Here is an 18,219-nt window from a genome sequence, read left to right on the forward strand (position 1 = left end):
TATGCACGATTGAATTATTATGAAAGTTTTTTGACATCCTTAGAACACATAAGCATGATTTCATCATTATGAAAGTTATTGGACTGCCTTATAACACATATATGCATGATTGAATTACGATGAAAGTTTTTTGACAACCTTAGAACACATATAAGCATGATTTCATCACTATAAAATTTTTTTGACTGCCTTATAACACATATATGCATGATTGAATCACTATAAAAGTTTTTTGACAACCATAGAACACATATAAGCATGATTTCATCACTATGAAAGTTTTTTGACTGCCTTAAAACACATATATGCATGATTGTGATACATAACACATTTATTTGAGAGCCTTATAAACCATATATTAATGTTTGAATCACTATGACATTTTTTTGATAACCTTAGAACATATATCTGCATGATTGAATCACTATGATTTTTTTTTGCTAGCCTTAAAACACATATCTGAATTCTGTTAATGTCCTTCACTTTATTGCTAGTCTATGTGTCATTCAACAATGTTACTTTGATTACCTTAGATTAGGTGCATTGCATATAATTTATTTTATTAAATTTTGTTTATCAGTACTAACATTTCGGTTCTTTTATAGGATGATAGAGATGATCAACGTAGAAGAGCTGATGGAGGCATAGATGAAGGAGCAGATCGAGACAATAAAGAGGATGATGCTACGAATTTTGACGATGATTAGATTTATGTGTTGAATTTGTTTCATGTACTTGTTTCAAACGAAACTCTTTGTATATGTTCACTTGTAACTAATTAGAACTTGGCGATGATTATAGTGGGCTGTTAAATTTGTTTCACTTATTTCTTATGTTAAATTTGTTTCACCCGCTTTGTATATGTATTTTTATGCATACTTTATTTTTTATACACAGGTTATATAAATTGTATAACGAGAATTTTTTTCTTGATATTTATATTTAAAATAATTTTTTTTTATATTTTTTTAAAATTTTTGCAATGGATTAGCGACAGACAATATCCATCTCTAATACCCGTCATCAATTTAGCGACGGATTAGGGATGAATATTTATCTGTCTCAAAAACTGAATTAGTCGATGTTTTGCAACAAATATAATCCATCGTGAATCCGTTGATAAATTGACAACAAAATTTAGCAATAGATACGTATCCGTCATTAAATTTTAGCGATGGATTATCGACGAATATGTATCTATCACAAAACCAAACCAATCCTTATCTAGTAATGGATTAACGACAGATCATGATATTCGCTAATCCGTCGTAAATTAGCGATGAAAGTAGTGATAGATCAGTTCTATCACTAATTAACGATCAAGAAATTGCGACGGATGCTATCCATCGCTAAACAGATTAGTGACGGATTTGCGATGGATTATCGTCGAATATGGTTCATCGCTAATCCGCATAATTCTTGTAGTGCATGAAGCTGACCATTTCTAACTCATTCCTAGTGCATTTATATTTGGCATCCTTACCTATGGAATATGGTCCTTTTAAGATCTCTTACAACACACATAATAATGAATGAACATTCAATTAACTTATGTCCAAGTGTGTTGAGGAATATGAGAGATTGAAAAGAGAGAATGTGCAAAGTGCACATATGGCTTCTCATAGATCTAAGGTATAACCAAAGAAAAAAGCATTTAAGAAAAAATTTAGGAAGAAGTCAGCAGGAGAAAAGTCATTTCAGAGCAAGCAACCTGATTCTGCTCCCATAAACTGCTTCTTTTGCAATAAGAAAGGACACATGAAGCCAGATTGCATAAAGTACAAGAAATGGTTAGAAAATAAAATTATTTTGTCATTTGTTTCTCATGAATGTAATTTATTACATATTCTTGAAAATAACTCATGAATTGATTATGGTGCTACGTTCATATTGCCAACTGTTTGCAGTCATTCCTGAACAGAAAGAAACCAGCAATGCATAAGAAGAACATCTATTCGGGAACAAGATATGTTCACATGTGAAGGGTGTTGGGACTTGCATGATCACTTTAGGTACCAACGTAGATTTGGATCTTCATGATATTTTTTATGTTCTATCATATAATAAAAATTTAATTTCAATTTCAAGGTTGGATAAATTTGGATATTGTTTTAAATTTGATAACTTCAAGCTATTCATATACAGAAATTCAATTAAAATTGGTTCTGCTTTTGCTTATGATGGTTTGATTAAATTAAATGTGAAGATCCAAACTCAAGAGTCTTTAACTTCTGAATGCACATTGATTAAGAATAAATGTAACATGATTAATGATAAGTCTTACATGCTTTGGTATCGAAAGTTGGGTCATATCTCTGAAAAAAGAATAAAGAAATTTGTAAATGAAGGGATTTTAAAATCCCTAGATTTTACTGATAATGACCCATGCGTTGATTGCATAAAGGCTAAGCAAACAAACACATATAAAGAGGGTGCCAAACGTAGTAGTGAGAAATTGAAAATAGTTCATATGGATGTATGTGAACCATTTACTCCATGTTACACAGGCGAAAAATATTTTGTCACCTTTATTGATGACTATTCTCGGTATATATATATCTACTTAATTTATGAAAAATATGATATTTTTCAAATATTTAAAGAATTTAAGAAAAAAGTAGAGAAACAAACCGATAAAGTTATTGAAATAGTCATGTCAGATAAATGTGACAAATATTATGGTAAGTTTACTGAGATGGGGCAAATGGAAGGACCATTAACGTGATTTCTCAAAGAGAAAGATATTGTGCCTCAGTATTCTATGCCTACCAAAATGGTGTAGCTCAGAGGAGAAATCGTATGCTTAAAGAAATGGTCAGGGTCATGTTGAATTATTCAACACTTCCCATCAAGTTGTAGGGTGAAGTCTTAAGGACTGTTATGCATATTTTGAATAAGGTTCCTATGAAATCTGTACCTAAAACTCCCTACGAGTTATGGACAGGTAGAAAACCATGTCTTATATGCATATATGGGGTTGTCTTGTAGATGCTAAGTTGTATAATCTCCACATTAAAGCCTTTGATCCAAGAACAACCAGTTGATATTTCATTAGTTATTCAGAGAGATCGAAATGATACAAGTTTTATTGCCCATCTCATTCACCACAGATTGTCAAAATGGATAAGGCAAAATTCCTTAAAGATGGTTCAGTCAGATTAAGTGCGCTTCAAAATCTTGGTTTTAAGAAAATACAGGATCCAGTTTCATTACCTGTGAAGGAAAACAATGAGAGATACCATATTGTTATTCCTAATAATGATGTGTTTGATTAACCGGTTGTTGATGCACATGTCCAAATTAAACCTATTATGAATAATACAGAAGAATACGAACATGACGAACAGGTTCAGTCTGAACCTGTAGAATGACCTGTTCGGAGATCCATAAGAGTTAGGAAATCTGACATACATCCTGATTATGTGATGTACCTTTAGGAGCCTGGTGATTTCATAGATATAGATGATGACCCGTTGACTTTTATGAAAGCTGTTGAAAGCAAACAATCTTCGCACTAGATAAAAACTATAAAAGAAGAGTTTGACTCTATGGCCAAGAATCAAGTGTGAGATCTTGTTAAGTTACCTAAAAGAGTTAAACCCATAAAGTGTAAATGGGTCTTTAAGACAAAAAAGGGCTCCAAAGGTGACATAGAGAGACATAAGACAAGATTGGTTGCTAAATAATTCACCGAGATGGATGACATTGACTATAATGAGACATTCTCTTCTGTTTTTACTAAAGAGTTAATGAGGATAATTTGGGCCCTCGTAGCTCATTATGACTTAAAGCTACATCAGATGGATGTGAAAACAACATTCCTCAATGGGAATCTGAATGAAGATATATACATGGAACAACCTCTTTGGTTATCTAAACATGATCGTTTGGTTTACAAGCTTAACAAATCAATATATAGACTTAAACAAGCCTCTCGACAATGGTATATTAAATTTTTCCAAGTCATTGTGACTTTCAGGTTTACAAAAAGCATCAATGATCGATGTATATACCTTAAAGAAAGTGGGAGTAAGTTCATTATATTGATGTTGTATGTAGATGATATACTACTTACAACCAATGATATAAAGTTACTTGTAGAGACAAAATAGTTTTTTACATCATGTTTTGATATGAAAGATATAGGTGAGGCTGCTTACGTACTTGGCATAGAGATCCGTCGAGACAGAGCAAAAGGTTTTCTAGGTCTCTCCTAAAGATCCTACATAAATAAGATATTAAAGTGATATGGGATAAAGAATTATTCTCCTGGTACATTACCCATATCAAAAGGTGATAAACTGAGCCTAAAAGATTGTCCACAAAACGATATTAACAAAGCACATATGAGTGTTTGTCTATATGCATCAGTTGTTGGCAACTTGCAATACGCGTAGACTTGTTCACATTTAGATATTTCTTTCGCAGTAAAGATGCTTGATAGATTTCAGTCTAACCCAAGCATATCTCATTGAAAATCTGCTGGGAAAGTCATGCAGTATTTGTAAGAGACAAAAGACTATATGTTGACGTATCATAAGGTTGATTACCTCGAGGTCATTGATTACTCAGATACGAACTTTAGAGTATGCCTTGATAGTAGAAAGTCTAATACTGGGTACGTCTTCTTATTTGTTTGGAGCGCAATCTCTTGGAGGAGTGGAAAACAGACGACTACTGCTGCTCACACCTTAGAGGCAGAGTTTATAACATTGTACGAGACTACTTCGCATTCCATATGGTTGAAGAACTTCATATAACTGTTAAAGGTGATTGATTCCATCGAGAAACCACTTAAGGTCTACTGTGATAATGAAGCTGCAGTGTCCTTTTCGAATAACAATAAAAGTACTACATCATGTAACCATATGCAATTAAAGTACTTTATTATTAAAGAAAGAACATATAATGATCTAATGCATATTGTTAATATTGGTACCAAAGAGATGATTGTTGATCCTCTTACTAAAGGGCTAGCACCAGAATTGTATTTCGAACATGTATTGAGCATGAACTTGTTAAACTATTTTTGACATATGCATAAGAATAAAGTGATCACATACATTTTTTATTCTCATTATGGTTGTTTTGTTAATCTCATAAGGATTAAAGATTCAACTAAGAATTTGTAGAATAGATTGTAAAAGCCAATCTATTCATAAAGTCATTCCCATAAGGTATTCGGTTAAGGGTTTATCGCTGGGACAAGTGAGAGAATGTTGGAATCACTCACGTATAAGAACTCTCCTATTGGTGTCCCTATCGGATAAACCTTAACATTTAGAGGGAACAATTATCTTAACTGTTTCTTAATAAAATTTAATGCTATAAAAGGGGTATTGATCAGAGACCCCAATACACTGCACAATACAATATGGGATTGAATCCTGCTCACCATCGTTGAAGGGCTTGCACTCATTGAGGGTAGCGATTGGCTGAGGAGACTAACATCTCAGAAAGCTCAACCGGTCCATCATCGACCATTACCGGACAATCATGGTCGCATAAGGTATGCTCTTCGTCTCTTCTGTGCACAGGAAATCCCAACATACCCTTCTACCCCACGGAGTAGCCAAGCTTCAGCTTAGGCAGGGGAGTGATGCCCATGAGATTTGAATCTAGGCTGCCCGTAAAATGGGTGTAGGCTCCATCCTACTACGCCAAACCCCTTTTGTCAAACATGAAATTTGGAGGATAATGGTACAATGGACCCTTTTATTAGGGGGAAGGGGCAAATCACTTCATAGTCTAGTTGAGGTCATTTTTTTATGCAGCGGCGTTCATCTTGGCATTTCTCGAGATAGACACCGCATCCATCTCCCAAAATGTCAAAATGGATGGCTGTTAAGCAGGTCGCTGCATGCCCACCATGCAACAACGCTGCATATAATGCAAAGTATAGTTTATATGGCTCAACTGAGATGCACAGTTCCTAAGTGCTCAGATTGCAGTGAGGATTGAATACAACAGAAATCGGTCATGTACCAAATCAGTTCCACTCATCCCCTGTCATCCTTAATCTTCATACTCATCTTTAGGATTTCATTAATGTTAGCTCTTTTTTATCAAATGGGACTCCACAGATGTAATATACATCAAGATCGACATTTAAATCACCGAAATTCAACTTGTGTAGGAATTTTTGGCGATTCAAAAATTGACAGTTGATAAAACACAATTTTATAATTTAAAAATTCATATTTTTTCATTGAAAAAATATGATCCAAGGGTCGATTCCTATCAAATCAACCATGCTGAATCCATTTATAAAGTCAGATTTGATTGAAACATCTTGCATCCTAATATTTAAAAGGGGTACTAATTAAGAAGGGGGATGACAATCGGGATGAGTGAAACCAAACTCGTTATTAGGGGTGTCAATGGGTTGGGTTTGGTTAGGACCCAGTGAAACCAGACTTGTATCAGATTTTTGAGTATGGTATTGGGTCTGGACCCAGGTCTAATCGGGTTATCTATAAGAAAAACCATACCCAGACCCGATAAGAACTACATTAACCAAACCTAGTAAAACCTTATTTTTTTATCATTTTTACATTGAAAATTGTGGTTCTTAATCGAAACTTGGGTCCGGTCCAGGTCTGGTATAAAATTTTACAAACTATACCCGGATCCATGTATCAATCGGACCTTCGGGTCCAGACTCGGGTCTTAATCGGGTCTTTTGATTTATCATCATATCTGAACTCTATAGGGCTTGGTTCGGGTCTGGTCTGGGTAAACCAGGCCTGTTGACACCATGTACAATATGACCTTATCTCAACGAGTTGGATGAATAAGTGGATTTGGTTAAAAAATATTATGTATTTAGCATATAATATTAAACCCGGACCTGTGGCCACGACCTACAGCCAGAACAGACCTTGGTTCAACCCTTTAATAAGATGGGCTGCAAAATAACTAGGTGGGATCCTAATCCTCCACATTAGAACCCTTAAAGGCCATTTATGTTCTCAAGAATCCGTAACTATTTCATGCCATGAAGTTGTAGAAGTTGAGCCTGCGAGGGCTTCACTCATTTAGTATGGGCAACTTGTGAAAGCCCGCAAGTTGATGGGACATCACAAGTTTAAAACCTATGGGTAACGTCAAAGATAGGTGGTAACATCTCTTAAGATAGACCTACTTTCCTAAGCAGGGGTTTATCTCAAGGGTTTTACTAACCGGAGGCCAGCCAATGTTCAGTCGATGATAGGAGGAGGTGGGGCGGGTTTTTTCTTGGATAATCCATAAAAACAAGTAGTTGTAGATGATAATAAAAGAGTTATATCAAGTTTTTGAGGGCTGGAAAGGGGGGCAAACTAGAGATAGTCCTAGCCTTCTTCATTTTCCTAACAAGTAGCCGCTCTCTCTAGATGAGCGTGGTCTTCCATTGGCAGCATGATCACTTTACTATTGCATGTAACAAATGCCCTCTATGTTGAGCCTGCGATAACTCTTGCAAGCGCTCAACATTCTCATCCTATCATTTGAATTAGGGGTGGCAGTCGTGTCGGGTTGGCGAGTCGACCCGACGGGTTGGCGGGTCAGCATACCTCAACCCGAACCCGGCCCGTTTAATAAACGGGTAACCCGACACGACCCGCCAACCCATTTAATAAATGGGTTGGGTCGGGTAAACGGGTTCTCAGGTTCACGGGTCAGGTTGGCGGGTTGACGGGTCGACGGGTTGGCAGACGGGTTGTCGGGTTGACCCCCAACCCGAACCCGACCCGTTTAATAAACAGGTTAGGCGGGTCGACCCGTTTATTAAACATGTTGGTTTAAGCCCAACCCGAACCCGCCTAAGAGGCGGGTTGGCAGGTCGTGTCAGGTTTTGCCACCCCTAATTTGAATGGCCTCTGTTCACCCTAAAAGCTTCTTAGGCATGAAAGCTTAAAAAGGGTTTACACTCCGGGGTGATGACAATGTTGACCATAGTTACCAGGAAGCTAAAATGGTTCCTAGAAGCGATGTGTGAAGTGGAAGGAAGGAAGCAAGTGTTAAAAAGTAGTATGAAATGGGACTTGTGTTGGAAGCATGTGTAAAAAAAAAAAAACACTTGATGAAAACGAAGAAAAAATGAGCTAAAAGTAAGTGAAAAGCAAAAAAAGAAATAAAAATAATAACATGAAAACACAAAAAACAAGCGAGAAGCAAAGGAGAAATGAGTAGGAAACCAAAGCAATGTGAGAAAAACAATTTGAGAAGTGAGTAGGAAGTGCACTTCCCCCACACTTCTTACTAAAAGGGGGAAAGCATGGCACTTACCCCCCTTGGCGTTTCTTACATAGGAAACATGTTTCCCCCCTTAGGAAGGCAAAACTTCTGAGCTGATTCGGCAGCTTTTTGTTCAATTTCTCATGGAGTTAAATTCTCATCGGTACGTGTCAATGGAATGTCTCCCCGGCCTACGTTTTTCATATAAAGGACATGGAGAGGAAAAAGACCTTCTTTAACTTTAATTATGATCAAACAAATATCTCATCGAAAGAAGATGCAAGGATTTCTTCTAAGAAATCCCCAACGAAAATTACACACTATTCCTTCTTTTCTATAGAATTTGTAGATTGATGACTATCTTGGTTGGATGGCTAGGATAAACAATGATACATGATATGTAGTATGATGGGACTATATTCCATGAAATCTTAAGTAATGTGCTAAGAAAGACAACACAACAGATCCTGCTGTAACAATTCAAGGAAGAAAACTATACTCTTCATATGAAAGCCATCAGGCTAGGAAGCTTGCAAGTTGGTGCTAGGAGTTCAATGACCCCATGATGCAATAGCTGACATTTTGAAAAATATCGTGATTTTATCGCAATTTTTTTTAAAAGGATCAATGATATAATACCAAAAAGAAGACAATATTGTCAAACTATCATTTATTTTAAATCTCTCTCCAAACTTGTTAGTGTTGTCTTTGTGATGCTTGGAACGAGCGAAGAGCTCCACTAAGTAGTTTCGTTTTCCCATACTGTTTTGCTCTCGCGGGTAGAGGGTGTTCGATTGGCGTGTTTGAATGCAGTACATAGGATTTATATGCAACATGTAATGCAGAAAAGAAGAGGTCTCATGTTCAAATCTCATTCATTTCAAAGTTGATTCATAAATCAAGTACAATTTTTTACACGAGCCAGCTCGCACTTGGTTTGCTCGAGTCCGGCCTGTCACCAGCTTAAGCAAGTCAAGCACCAACACTAGGGGTGTCAACGGGTTGCGTTTACCCGTAACCGACCCATACCTGGATACCAAACCCTATAGGGTCCAGGTATGGTGATAAATAAGAAGACCCAATTAAGACCCCGGTCCAGACCAAAAGGTCTGATTAATACATGGATTCAGATATAGTTTGTAAAATTTTAAAATGGATCCTTGCCTGACCCGAGTTCTGATTAAGACCCGTGAATTTTCAATGTAAAAATGATAAAAAATATTATTTTACTGGGTATGGTGGCCCGGGTCTGGTTCATGTAGTTCTTATCGGGCTCAGGTATGGTTTCTCTTATGGTGGGTCCGATTAGACCCGAGTCTGGATCCAAAACTATACCCAAAAATTGGTGCCAGGTCAGGTTCCACCTGGGTCCGAACCAAACCAGACCCGTTGACACCCGTACCCTACACCCTCTGTGTTTGATTCTTTTGACTCGTTCACCAGCAATAGTCCTTACTTTTTGAGGATGCTGGCAACTAAGTTCAAGTTTTTTTGGCCCAACCTCGAGGGTCCGGTTAGAGATTTTCGGTTGTTCTTATTCAATTCAAAGGATCGGATCTGTGGGTTGGATTTTGAAACCAAGGCTATCAAACGTGGCCTTAACAACACCAATTCCCTCCCATTTCTACATTTGAATGCCCATCATGAAATAGAAAGTATTTACCAAACCCACAAATCGATGCTCTCTTGGTCAGGTTATGGGTGCCATGCTTCAAAGAAGATCATGGCATAATTTGATAAGAACTTTGATACCATTCATCCGTGTGATGAAGGGTATCCAAAGGCCATGGTTTTGGTGCTATTTTTAGCCATTCGTTTTTTTCATGCTCCTAATGCTGTTCATCTGAAGAATCAACGGCTCCAAAAGAAACCGTGGGACCCACGTTAGGCAGTCAGCAACAGAACCAGGGATGCCATTAAACAACATCCGAGGCACCCCTTGAATGTGATTCAAGAAATGCACATCTTTTGGAAAACAGATCAGGTGCAATCACATTGCACATTTTAATCATGCCATTGCACCTAAACACCCACCATCTGCCGTTGAGCCCCCACACTTCACAAGCCGTATATGAGAAAATGGAAAGTGCACAAGTGCAGCAGCACATAAAAAATGTGCAATATGATTGCACCTGATATGACCTCTTGCTTTTCCGACGCTCTTGAAACTGTGGCATATTTATTTTTTGATATTTACACGGAGAAACCACTCTAAGATCGCCGCCCTGGCTTTGCCTGTCGTATTTACTGGCAGTGTAAACTAGGGGTGGCAATCGTGTCGGGTTGGCGGGTCAGCATACCTCAACCCGAACCCAACCCGTTTATTAAACAGGTCGGCTGTGGCAAACACAAACCAGGCCCGTTTAATAAACGGGTAACCCGACATGACCCGCCAACCCATTTAATAAATGGGTTGGGTCGGGTAAACGGGTTCTTAGGTTCGCAGGTCAGGTTGGCGGGTTGACCCGCCCGCCTAACCCGTTTATTAAACGGGTCAGCCGGGTTGGCATACCCCAACCCAAACCCGACCCGTTTAATAAACGGGTTAGGCGGGTCGACCCATTTATTAAACGGGTTGGCTTAAGCCCAACCCGAACCCGCCTAAGAGGCGGGTTGGCGGGTCGTGTCAGGTTTTGCCACCCCTAGTGTAAACGTTTGGAGGCTTAACCCCTTTCCCCAAGGAGTCGCCACCCTCGGACTTGCACAAGAAGTGACACCCATGAGATTTGAACCTACTCCACCTGACTAGCGGCCTAGGTTCCATCTCACTACCCCAAACCCCTTTGGGGGCAATGTTTAGGCGCAATCAGACGGGCCCTCACTGTTCACACTATGGCTCCCTGAAACTAGGTTTAGGCGCGCGTTTGAGTAACGCCCAAAACCCGCCTGAACAGGAAATGGGGCGTTTTTGTTAAAACCAAGTGCCAAGTGGGGACAGTTTTTTCGCCGCCCAAAAGCTTGGTTTGTCGGGGTCTACGCCTTCTCCCAGCCCCTCCAGTCCTTGTCCCTCAACCCTTAACCCCCTTCTACTGTTGCCCTAACTGCTGCGACCTCACGCAGCCGACCTTCCTCCGGCATCCACCGGCACTGGCCAGGTAATCTGTCGTTTTTCTTTTTTTCTGCGCGATTTTTTTTATTCCATTTCGTGATTCTCCTTTGTTTGGCAATCATGCATTGTTGCAACTCAGTTATTCTTTTCTCTTTTCGAACATAAAATCTCAGTGTATAAGTTTGTACTGCTTCTCATAGTTTATGGATTCGTGGTTGGTGGTTTTGCTATGCGTCAATGGTTCCTCATGGTATTTGGTTAACTATTTGTTTTGTTGGTTTTTAAAATGTAAGGTTCTGTACCATGCTTCACCAACGGCCCTTTTCTTCGTGTGTGCAAAGGAGTGACTGTGTTCTCGTCTCAAGCTTTTACCCGAATCGATTGCGTGATCGGAGGAGGGAGTTGAGTTTTTTTGTAAGAGTTGGTGATCAGAGAGTGATGTTGGGTTCTTCTTATTCGGGCCAGATTTCTTCTTCTTCTTCTTGTTTGGGTCGAGCTAATTATCGATGTCGATCATCAGTTGATGGTGCTAACAGCTCTGCAGATGACACATTTAGGTAATTCAAAGTGTCCAGTTAGATTTAATAGCAGTTCACCATTTCCATTTGATTTGTTCTTGTGGTTGGTCGATATCTTCGTAAGAATGGTTTCTCTGCTACTTGTCATTGCTGTTTGATTGATTTGATCTTCACGGATGCGTAGATGTGTTCTTTGTTTTTTTATTTCTTATATATATAATGGAGCAATGATTATGATGCATTAGATTATCATGTTTCTCTATACATTGGGTAAGTGCCACTTGAAGTAGTAATAAGCTGGTAGTTTGAACATTGAGCGATCTTTTCCTTATTAATTAGCATGTGAATACTAGTTCAGAGATTCCAAGAAGAGTCAATGGGAAGTGTTCTATAATTGGTGTTTGTCATGACTTATGGTGCTCACATTGGTTTCTTATGCAGTACTGAGGCTTCGCCCGTTCATGGGGTATCTGAAACAGTGGTTGGTGTCCTGGGTGGAGGTCAACTGGGTCGCATGCTCTGCCAAGCAGCTTCATGCCTGGGAATCAAAGTATTGATATTGGATCCTTATGAAAACTGCCCTGCAAGTTCAATTTGTTCTCGCCATGTGCTTGGGAGCTTTGACGATGGTGAAGCTGTTCAGAAGTTTGCAAAGGAGTTAGTATCCTATCCTAATTAAAGTAATTTGCATTTTTTTATCCATGCGAAGGGTCTCTGGATATTTGATTCTTGTTAGGAGCTAATCTTTATTGTGGCAATTAGGTGCAGAGTCCTTACTATAGAAATTGAACATGTTGATGCGGCTACTCTTGAGAAACTTGAGAAAGAAGGTGTTGATTGCCAACCTAAAGCTTCCACTATCCGGATAATCCAGGTAAGATAATGTTTAATTTTTTTTGTTGATTTTATAAATGTGGGCATTTTTATATTTTAGTAATACAAGTGTAGAATGTTTATTGTTTTAGCTGTTTAGAAGGTTAAGATTGAAATATCAATCCAGGAGCAGTAGGAAGTGACATGACCCATTTTTAGTTGTTGAATCCATCTGCATGGAGATCTGGATGGGTCCAAATGAATTTAAGCATATGATGCATAGTGGGATGGCAGGTGCAAATATAAATTCACTCTCTTGAATTAGGTCTTTAGAGTGGAGCGTAATGATCACTGAGCTTGATGAGTTATATGCTTACTGCAATATGTCATGCATAAATGTGTGGAAGTAGTATTGGGTTATCACATGGCGCCATACTGTCTTAGGGTTTTGACAACTATGTTCCAGAATATCACGGGATGTTGCTACAGGAATGTCAGTGATAAGGAATGAGAATTTTCTTGTGCATGTGAAAATGTTCTACTTCATCAGATTCTGCTTATCTTGAACCGAAACTCAGTAAATTTGGTGATATTTTCGATCTCACCTATCAGCAACTTGTTAGATTAGCAACAATTGGATTATTGTGATTAGTCATGTTTGAACATATATTTTTGTTCCACTATGTAGTTGTAATATGTTCTAAAAGTTTATGCATATCTCCTCTCTCCCTCTCTCTATGTCTCTTCTTCTCTTCATGACTTTTTAAACTGTTCTAGTCAAATATTGGTTGCTGTGCAGTTATTGTTGTGTCATTTACATTAATTCTTTTGCAGGACAAATATCTGCAGAAGGTTCATTTTTCGCAGCATGGTATTCCTCTTCCAGATTTCATGCAGGTCAGGTCTAACAATTTCTTCCTGGTTGTCATTCTTCACACACGTTGGGGTTCATATAGGAAAAACTAATATGAAAGTGGTCATTGCAGATAGATAACACTGAGAATGCAATTAGAGCGGGTGACTTGTTTGGCTACCCATTGGTGATAAAAAGCAAAAAGCTGGCTTATGATGGACGCGGAAATGCTATTGCTTACAAGAAAGAGGATTTGGTTTCTGCTGTCTCTGGTATGTCACAGTTTTTCATGAGTTACCTCCATCAAATATTTGATTGCATTGGTTGATGTTTTCCTTTTTGGCAATTTACCTTCTGCATCTAACGACTTGAGAAGCTCTCTAGTTGCCAACACAGTACATGAAAGAGGTGGAAAAACCTTTTGTTTGATAGTTTGATTGACAAATGGCGGTTGTAACAGAAAAACAAAAGAGACATTGACCTCCTAGAAGAATCTGCTCCTTCTGCAACTAAATATACCTTTTACTTTTAGACAAGATTCTATTACATTAAGGATTGTTTTGGAAAGATTGTGATGTACATGAAATATACCGTGTGACATTTGACCTTATACAATTCTAGAAGAATCTGTTCTGCTGTTAAAATGGTATTAAGGTGCAGAATACACACTATGCATGCATAAATTAAAAGAAAGAAGGGAAGAAGGAACAAGGATTTCCGTGGTTCAGCTTAGAGCCTACATCCATGGGAAATAGAGGGATCTAATATTCAGCACACACAGACCCAATGGCAGGGTACAACATATATATATGCAATGGATAGCACCCACTGAGGTCAACATGACAAGGGCTCAATAAAGACTTCCCTTAGGATTTCTCATGCCTCTTAGGAATCCACGTTATGGGAATGGTGGAGACTCTTTGAAAACAGCAGCCAGATAAGAACAAGTAATTGACCCTTGGAAATCAAGCAGATGACGTTTGGGAACCCCAATGACTTTTACACTCCCCCTCAAGCTGGTGCACTAATGTCAATTAGTCCCAGCTTGTTGATGATCTCTTGAAACTTCACCATTTCTATGACTTTAGTGAATATGTCGGCTAGCTGATCCCCACTGTTAACAAATGGAGTGGATATGACTTTTCCTTATATCTTCTCTTTGATGAAGTGACAATCAACTTCGATGTGTTTCGTCGTCTCATGAAAGACAGGATTTGCCCCAATGTGAATAATAGCTTGATTATCACACATCATCTCCATTGGGCCTTCATCGAATATGCCCATGTCATTCAAAACGGATTTTATCCATATAAGTTCACATGTTGTCGATGCCGTAGCCCGGTACTCAGTCTCTGCGCTTGACCTGACAACAACACTTTGGCTTTTGCTTTGCCATATAACAAGTTTCTCTCTGACAATGGTGCAGTACCCTGATGTGGATCTTCTATCATTTAGGTCGCCAACCCAAATTGACATCGGTGTATGCTATGATTTTAGTATGTTCATTTCTCTTCATTATAATCCCTTTCCTTGGTGAGGATTTTAGATACCTCAATATTCTGTGTGTGACTTCCAGGTGAGGTGTTCTCGGGGCGTGCATGAATGGATTAATGAGATTTACAACATATGTAATGTCCGGCCTGTTAACTGTGAGATATATGAGGCGCCCTACTAGTCTGTGAAAGCTTCCTACATCTTCAAAAAGTTCCCCTGCTTCTTTATCTAATTTGTGATTCATTTCAATAGGGCTATCGATTGGTTTAGCTCCCAACATTCCAGTTTCTTTGAGAAGTTTTAATGTATACTTTCTTTGGCATACAAATATGCCTTTTTTCTGAGTGTGCAACCTCTATCCCAAGAAAGTATCGGTGTTGGCCGAGAATAAGTCATCTCTTGTGATGATTACGTCATTGACATATAGAAGGACTATGACAGTCCCCATTTTACCCTTTTTTCTGAACATAGAGTGTTTGACAAAGCTTCTGTGGAACCCAAAATTAGTGAGGGCTATGCTTAGTTTAGCAAACCATGCTCACGATGATTGATGGAGATGTAAATCATAGGATAAAGGTTGGGTGGATGAAATGGAAAAGTGCTACTGGAGTGCTGTGCGATCGTAGAATGCCATTGCGGTTGAAGGGAAAGTTTTATAGGACGACTATTAGACCCGCTTTACTATATGGTACGGAATGTTGGGCTGCCAAGAGACATCATATTCAAAAAATGAGTGTAGCTGAGATGCAGATGCTTAGATGGATGTGTGGAAATACAATAAAAGATAAGATTCGGAACGAAGAGATACGTAAGAAGGTAGGTGTTGCACCCATTGAAAATAAGATGCGAGAGAATCGTTTACGGTGGTTTGGACATATTCGGCGAAGGCCTAATGATGCTCCAGTTAGAAGGTTGGAGAAATGGGAAAATATATTAGTTAAAAGAGGTCGGGGTAGGCCTAGGAAGACTTGGATGGAGATGATAGGAAAGGATATGAATGCTTTGAACCTCACCGAGGACATGGCGTTGGATAGAAATGATTGGAGGAAAATGATTCATGTGGAAGACCCAAAATGAATTTCTTTTTTGGTTCATATCGCTGACCCCAATTGTTTTGGGATGAAGGCGTAGTTGTTGTTGTTGTTGTTTGTTGTTGTATAAATGGCCTTTTTTAGTTTGCAAACCATATTTTCTTTCCCTCTCTAGGATGTCCAGGTGGGAGATTCATAAGACCTCTTCTAAGTCTCCATGGAGCTATGTCACATGGGTGCGGGCGCGGGTGCGGGTGCGGGTGCGGGTGCGGGGATTCGGCACTTCCAAAAAACCCGGGTGCGGGGGTGCGGCAGGGGCAAAAATGTCATATATATATATATATATATATATATATATATATATATATATATAGGGTCGGGGTTCCCCTCCCTTACGAATCGATTTTTTTTTTTAAAAAAGCAGCTGTCTGCTGCTTTTTTTAAAAAAAAACCAAGCAGCTGACAGCAGCTGCTGTCAGCCAGCTGACAGACAGCTGCTGTCAACAGATATTTTAAAAAAAAAAAATTCGCAGCATAGGGCAATTTTTTTTTAAAAAAAGATCCAAAAAAAAAAATTGGACTTAAATGATCCTGGGTGCGGTCAACGCACCCAGGATCGGGTTGACCGCACCCGGTACCGCACCCGCACCCGCACCCGCGTCGAGTCGCGTCGACGCGGGTGCGGCACCCTGCTAGCCGAATCCCTGTGACATAGCCATGGAGAAATACATTTTTTATATCGAGTTGATAATGGGCCATTTTGTGTTTGCGACGACGAACATGCAAACTCGAATGGAGTTCATTTTAGCGATTGGGGTGAATGTTTCATTATAGTCTATTCCCTTGATTTGTGAATATCCTTTTGCCACCAGTCTGGCCTTGTACCTTTCTAGTTTCTATGGACCCGTCACTATGAAATTTAATTTTATAAGTCCATCTACATCCGACAACTTTTTTGCCAGGTGGAAGTTCCACCACTTTCCATGTCTTTGCTTTTTTTAGCTAAGCAAGTTCTTCATTCATGGCTCCCTCCAAGTATGTTGGTAGTTAGCTTCTTGAAAGTTTAATGGCTCTTTAGAGGGATAGAGATTATGTAAATACGAGAGGTATGCTTGGGAAAAGCCATCGAGTGATACAAATCTTTCAATGGGATATGCGACACCATTTGGGGCATAGAATGTATAGAATTCATTAAACCTGGCTGGGGGACGACTCTCTCTGGTTGAGCGTCTTACTTGCTGACCTTCAGTGGTGATCATGATTGGCTCTGGCTGGATCGGTGGTGGCTCATGTTCAACCTCATGTTCTGCTTCATTGCTTTGAGTTCCTAGTTCGATCACAAGAGGGGTGCTTTTGGAGGTTTCTGTCAGAACCTGATCTCTCGAGCATAATGCTGGTAACATTGTTGAGGTGTTGGGGGCAGACTTCTCTACATGTTTCTCTTCATCAAAGAAGGATGAGTCCTGTTCACAGAAATATGGTTCCTTTTTAAAAAACTCTACATCCCTGGAGAAATACAACTTTCCTGTTTTGGGGTCATAACACTTGTATGCTTTTTCAGTAGATGAGTATCCCAAGAAAATGCATTTAGAAGCTCTTTTTTCAAGTTTTTCTCGATATGGTTCTTGTAGGTGAACAAAGCATTTGCTCTTGAATACTCTTAAGTGCAACAAAGAAGGAGGTCTTCCATTAAGGATCTCAAGTGGGCTCTTATCATGCAATGGTTGACTTGATAGCCGGTTTATGACATAAGCGGTAGAGAGGACATCAGGCCATTATGATTTTGAGATGTTCATGTTAAACATGAATGCTCGAGTAACGTTAAGAAGATGCCTATTCTTGTGCTCAACAACTTCGTTTTGCTGAGTGCTGGCGCATGTGGTCTGATGGGTAATACCTTGGCTGTCAAGGTATTATGAAAAAACCCAATTAATATATTCTTCCCCATTACCAGAACGTAGAATTTTTATTTCCCTATTAAACTGTGTTCTAACCATACTTTGGAATTCTCTGAAGACTTTATAACTTTACTTTTCTGTTTAAGAAAGTACACCCATGTAGTTCGAGAAAAATCATCGATGAAGTTTATAAAATATTTGAACCCTGAATAAGATTAACAGGTGTTGGTTCCCATACATCAGAGTGAACTAACTCAAAAAAATCAATACTAACAGAATCATATGCTTTAAAATGTATTATGGTTTGTTTGGCATACTGACAAGCATCACAGGAATCAAAACAAGA

At 38.9% G+C, this 18,219-nt stretch overlaps 1 protein-coding gene across 1 annotated transcript in view; it reads left to right on the top strand.

Moving 5' to 3' along the window:
* The first annotated feature begins 11,215 nt into the window (after nucleotides 1-11,215).
* The window catches only part of LOC149812356 (phosphoribosylaminoimidazole carboxylase, putative / AIR carboxylase), a 36,875-nt gene continuing 29,871 nt past the window's right edge, over nucleotides 11,216-18,219 (top strand). The window contains exons 1-6 of the mRNA XM_089993179.1: nucleotides 11,216-11,312; nucleotides 11,560-11,823; nucleotides 12,226-12,441; nucleotides 12,547-12,658; nucleotides 13,432-13,494; nucleotides 13,584-13,722. Of these exons, the coding sequence (XP_089849305.1) occupies nucleotides 11,570-11,823; nucleotides 12,226-12,441; nucleotides 12,547-12,658; nucleotides 13,432-13,494; nucleotides 13,584-13,722 (784 nt within the window). The 5' untranslated portion in view covers nucleotides 11,216-11,312; nucleotides 11,560-11,569. The remainder of the gene's footprint in view (nucleotides 11,313-11,559; nucleotides 11,824-12,225; nucleotides 12,442-12,546; nucleotides 12,659-13,431; nucleotides 13,495-13,583; nucleotides 13,723-18,219) is intronic.

This window comes from Nuphar pumila, chromosome 17, assembly GCF_984573655.1.
Source record: "Nuphar pumila chromosome 17, dmNupPumi1.hap1.1, whole genome shotgun sequence".
NCBI classification, from domain to species: Eukaryota; Viridiplantae; Streptophyta; class Magnoliopsida; order Nymphaeales; family Nymphaeaceae; genus Nuphar; species Nuphar pumila.